At 36.5% G+C, this 5,960-nt stretch overlaps 1 protein-coding gene across 1 annotated transcript in view; it reads right to left on the reverse strand.

The window, feature by feature from the left end:
- The window catches only part of LOC107671946 (neurotensin receptor type 1-like), a 34,982-nt gene extending 31,829 nt beyond the window's left edge, over positions 1–3,153 (reverse strand). Inside the window, exon 1 of the mRNA XM_016464956.1 lies at positions 2,485–3,153. Coding sequence (XP_016320442.1) covers positions 2,485–3,153 — 669 coding nt within the window. The remainder of the gene's footprint in view (positions 1–2,484) is intronic.
- Between the last annotated feature and the right edge of the window lie 2,807 nt (positions 3,154–5,960).

The raw sequence follows: 5,960 nt of genomic DNA on the forward strand, positions 1-5,960 counted from the left end.
TATATGTCAGTCTCACATTATTTGTATGTTTGTATATATCCATGTACTTTCAAGTGCAGTACTAGATTAATTTCAGGTGCAAACTGTGCAATAAGAAAGATCACAACAACAAACAGAAGGGGGTGAAAGGTTCAGCGCACCTGTACAGATGCTCATATTCAAAAAGCCATTACTGAACACAAACACTTCAGTAACATACATATTTATATCAGTTTACACTTTTTGTGGTGAGGTTATACCACATCTCCAAAAGCAGTAAAAGACCATTTATGTGTTCTTTTTTTTGCTATTTTGAGCGCCACAGGGCACTTGAATTTCAGGTATTGCTACAGCAATACATAAAACTAGATCATTTTTTCATACTGTGAAACCTTCTGTATATAAAAAAGGACATCTTGGGGTTTTCTGTGGTATCCTATTTGCCAAGATTGAAACATGATAAACTGTTTGTCCTGTAGCAAACAGCCGGTATTGCAACTATCATTCTTTTGACTGGAAGATCTCAGGATGATACACACACTCAATGACTGATGGAATTTGTCAGAATCAATTCATCCCTATTTCATTCGCTCTTGAATCTCTCTGTTTTTGCATTTCTCCATGTTTTCTGCATCTTTGCCTCTTTTTCAATGTGCATCCATATTCTCGATTTTCTTGTTTTGTCCCCTCTTTTTCAGTAATGCATTAATTTCAGTAATGACTGTCCGCTATGCTATGAGTTCCAATTATCTACATTCATTTCAAGTACTGCATGCTGTAATGCTTTCATATAGAATTAAGTGTAATTTTCATGTATTTTTTCTTGCATGCCTAGAACCCCACAGGTGTGCTTGCTACCAGCTTCTACCTGTTTTTTTATTTGTTTTTTTTAAATATAGAAAGTTAAAGAGCTGAGTGTTACAAACAGGAGACCTCCTGTCCTTGTAAATGGATTGTGTTCCAATCTAAATTAGATTCACTTGTGTAATAGAAAAGAATAAGGCAGGCGCAAGGTTTAGGACTGCAAGGGCAATTTTCCAAGAATCAAAGCATAATGTCTCCATTTCCAGGCAATCAGGATTTACTTTAGGGCACTGTAAGTGCTTTCCATTTTCGTAAGATAGCATATCCTTATTTTTTAGCAAATCCTGACACTTGTTACTCAAACTAACAGATATGGGTTCTGGTAGACTTGCAGTAATATTTTCAAGAGACTGCAATAGTTAAATTCATTTGAATGATTGATTTATTTCGACTTCCATGACCATCAGTGCTCACAACGGAAGCAATAGGGACCCTGCTGCTTGCCATTTTAATGTGTTTGATTAATCAAGACATCAACATTTCATTTGCAATTCCAAAATAATCAAAGGGGCATAATGCATATTAAATAATTTAACCGCTACTCTTGTGGTTTAGAATAAAACACAATACACTGCAAAATGTTTTAAATATGGTTGAATCAACCCAACTGCATTAGGTTAAATCAACAAAAGTATCTAACTAGGACAAGATCCAAGTTTAAAAAGAAATAGCTACTTAAGGTAAAAAACGACATATTTTAAAGATATATGTGTGTTTTTGTTTTATTTGTTCCAATAGTACTAGTGGTTTTGAACTTAACACTGACATCTATTGGCCTGGTACTCAGCTGGCTGTTGCACTGCACCGGTCTGCGTACTGGAGCTGCGGGTCATCATGGTTTGTTTCATCAATCCAGCAGAGACTGCCTGTTTGGACATTTTATTTTTCCACTCGTACCCATTCTGTTTGGACTGGCGAATCAGCATGTCTGGACTTGCTGACATCTTGTCAACTTGGACTTCTGTGTTATGTTGGACTGCTTGTTTAGACATTTAGTTTTTATGTCACACTCATTTCTGTCTGGTGGATGGCACACATGATCCATACCAGCATTTTAAGCAATGCTGTTTACTCAGGCTTGGGTGTTGTGCTGTGTGTGTCTGTACATATAGTGTATGTTTTTATCATATTGTTGAGTTGCTTGTTTAGTTTAGATGTATTTTTCTGTTTTGTGCAGTAAAATTACTTAACTGTCAGAAAGTAAAATCAACATTATTATTATAGTAGTAGTAGCTTAGTGACGCTGCTGGTCATGTGATGAACAGCTTTTTGTCGGGAAAACTGATAAGATTGGAGATTGTATCTTATGTGAGTGTACACTATTTCTAAAACGTGCTTTTTATTCATTATGTGGAAACAAATAACTGGGTGCACATTTAACATTTTACACTGTTTAAATACTGTCACTAATTAAATCGTGGAAACCCTGACAATGTTTAGATGTAGACAATGTTTTAAAATGATCAGGTATTGAGAGATAGGCCTACTACGCAACAGGTTGTTACTTTTTATTAGACACTTAAGCTTCTGCTAGCCTACTCGTGCATAAGACAAAACGCAATTATAACCACGGCTTTATACAGAAATATAAGAAAATGCTCCACTCGTCCCAATCACGGAAAAAGTGCTGTGCGCGCTCACCTGTAGGACGGTTTTAGCGGTTATCGAGGAAACGATAGTGGTGCATATAAATTCGTCTTTTATCAGTAGCTGTCCCATGGTGAAAAGCATCGGAGTGGCCAGGAGAAAAGACGCGACCCACATGGCGCTGATGAGTTTCTTGGTGCGGCTCCGCGACATGATGCTCTTCGCCTTGAACGGGTGGCAGATGGCCATGAAGCGCTCCACGCTCAGGCTGGCGATGTTGAACGCCGTCGCATACGAGCAGCCGTCCCGCAGAAAGTAGTACCCTTTACAAACAGCCTCCCCAAAAGCCCACGGGTGATGCACCCAGATGAAGTTGTATAACTCAATGGGCATACAGAGGATCAAGATGAGCAGATCGGATATGGCCAGACTCGCCAGGTGATAGTGCACCGTACTCTGGAGGTTTTGAAGAGATTTCTTCGTGAGAAGTGTGTACAGGGTGATCGAGTTCCCCAAACATCCGATTACAAATAACACCACATAAATCACAGTGACAAAACCTTTAGAATAGATGTCTGTATTCACGTCCAAATCCTCCTCGGAGACGCTTTCCGTTTCATTGTCCAGAAATTGCTGGGACCGGTTCGCCGAAGAGAGAAGTTTCTGCGTTAAAATGCGCAAGTCTATTAGGTTGCGTCCTGATAGCGTAGTATTAACCTCCATGTTAGTTTTTAAACATCAACACATAACGATGGTAAAATTAAACGTTTTCCTTGCTAAGTTTTTCACATTTGTACATTTGGCGAGCTGTGCGCAATGCTGTGGTGAACTGGGGCCACTGCTCTAAACTTACTCTTACAGGTCTGCGAAAGCGAGACGTTCAGAGGCTGTTATATAATGAGGAGGCGTGCGAACGCAAACCTTGAGCAATGACGCAGTGCTATTCAGCGATTGGTGTGTGTTTTTTTCTATGCGAGACTGCGCTAAAACCTTGAACATATGAAAGAGCGTCTCAGTTCTGAGTGCGTTGTTGAAATGTCCTGGATATAAGGTTTAGAAACATGTTGGATATTGAAGTCAGATTTTTTTTAGCTGAAGTACTATAAAATGATAATTTGTTTGCATCTGTTCCAACTTGTAACAATAATTTTTGCTCTACTTTGAGTTTTTAGAGTTTTCTCCATTAATTTAATTAAAAATTGGTGAAATGTGCAAGCTAACAAAAGTATGTTGTAAGAATGTTTTGCTAACATTTTTATCAATTGATGAAAATGGGTACAGTGGTAATGTCACTTCCCACTGGAACAGGTAGTAAGATGTTAAAAAACTAACATCCAACAAAAATGTCTGAGAAAACCATTATAAACAATGTATAAATAATGTTATGAAAGACCAGAAAACTTTTTAAAACAAACATTTTATTTACATTACTGGAAGAATGTTTGTTTTTAACTTTAAGAGAATTTTGGATTTAATTTAAGAAGATTTTTAGACCTACTCATTGCTGCTGTTTGTCACTTTTGCACCACTTAGATTTTACTTAGAATTCAAGGCAGCAGACTTGAGGTATTATTTTGAGTAGACTGCAAAATAGGCAAAAAAAAATATTTTCAGCATTTTATCTGGGCCGGGTTTCCCGATAACGATTGATCTTAGAGCTTATTAGCATTTTCTACAAGTCATTTTACGATCGTTCGTTAGGTCAACATTTCAATAAACGAGTGTGTACTACAATTACGAGCCATTCTATAAGATCACATTTCAGCACTTGACAAATGGATAGCGACTCCTAAGTAGCACTTTAAAGCACAGCTACATGCGATTGCATTGAGTACATTTTTGGGAAACGCACGTGAAACAATAACGAACGATCGTAAAATGATTCTTAGAAAACGCTCTTAAGCTCTAAGATCAATCGTTATCGAGAAACGCAGCCCAGGACAGAACAGAAAAGAAATGGGGAGAATTTATACAAATGCAAGAGAGAGACTAATGACATAATAGAATGAACACAGGTGAACAGAATGAACTAATCAGGGCAACCAAGGAAAACTAGGTCACGGGGAGCGAAGCAAAACACAATGGAAACACAAAACAGGCAGACATGTTACAGAAAAAGACAAAACTAAAGTTCATAACCCTGACAATGATGGCTTGTATAGTAGAAACTGTTTTTTAATCTATACTTGTTCATGACTGGATCCCCCAGAAGCATCTGTCAGAGTGTAGTGGTACATACAGATTGTGTTCTGGGTGGCTGCTTTTATTATTTTGTGGCCTTACCTAAGACAACATGACTGGTGTGTTTTGCATAATTTGCATTATATTTAAATATAAATAACAAAGACGTATTCATTTATTATTTTGAGATATGTCAGCAAGTGCCACTGTAATTAATGACCCACACATATGAACAGTGAAAATGTTCAAAGGTTAATGGCATTTAATTCTATACAACGACTGTCTATCACTCAGTGTAATGAAGATATAATTCTATTATGAGTCAGGCCTGTCAGGAATGAGGTGGATAGAGGGTGATGGATGGGAATGAGCAGGCGTTTGTCGTCAGACTGGTCTCAGTGTTGTGGTCTCTTTCGTCAGCTCTACAGTATCTCCTGTCTCAAGAATAATGGTCTCTGAATGTCCTTTGATTAATAAATCTCTTCACCACCTGCCCCTAATTCTGGCTGTCACAAGGAGGATGAAGATGAGCCCCTTTCTAATGTGGTCTGTCTCATCTTCATTAATTGTGACATTATGTAAATCATGCTTTTACATTTGGCCATTTTTCAAAATGCTATAGCATGCCATAGTAGTTTGTTTTAATTGAAAGTTTGACTTATCTTAACATACAAAACATTTGAATGCAAACTTTATGCTGTGATGATGAGTACTGCATGTTAACATTATAATATATAATAATATATAATACAATGTTAAATAGTGCCAGTATGTTAATAAAATCAATGTTCAAATTGTACCTGTAACAAAAATGATAAAATTATATTAGCAATATTATGGACACAATTAGATTTTAATTATTATGTCTAAACAGAGTTTACATCATTTTTAAATTCAATGTTTTTTTCTGTTTGTTTGTTTTTTTTCTAGAGATTAACATTGACATTAACATCAAATACAAAATTTATGATGGTGAAAAGCATGCAACATGTGGAATAAGTATTACGTTACTAAAGATTACGTTTTGTAATTTAATTTAAATGTAAAAAAAAAAAATCCATTCTGTTAATTAACTAATTAATATAACGGTCAGAAAGTATGGCTATAATTACAATATAATTACAACCAAAAATCATAAATCTGGATTCAAAGTTAGAAACAGTATTTATAGGCTCTTCGTTGGATCTGTCTGAAAGACAGCATGCTGAATTTTGTTATTCTTTACACTTGCATGCCTTCGTTATGGCTTTCCATAAAATCATGACTCCTGAGGTTAACTCTCTCCTCCTGCTTCCTCTCCTTTTTGGTAATAACTTTTGTTTCCCACAATTATAAATCATGCAGAAGCA

This window comes from Sinocyclocheilus anshuiensis, unplaced genomic scaffold, assembly GCF_001515605.1.
Source record: "Sinocyclocheilus anshuiensis isolate Anshui unplaced genomic scaffold, SAMN03320099.WGS_v1.1 scaffold1053, whole genome shotgun sequence".
Taxonomy (NCBI): Eukaryota; Metazoa; Chordata; class Actinopteri; order Cypriniformes; family Cyprinidae; genus Sinocyclocheilus; species Sinocyclocheilus anshuiensis.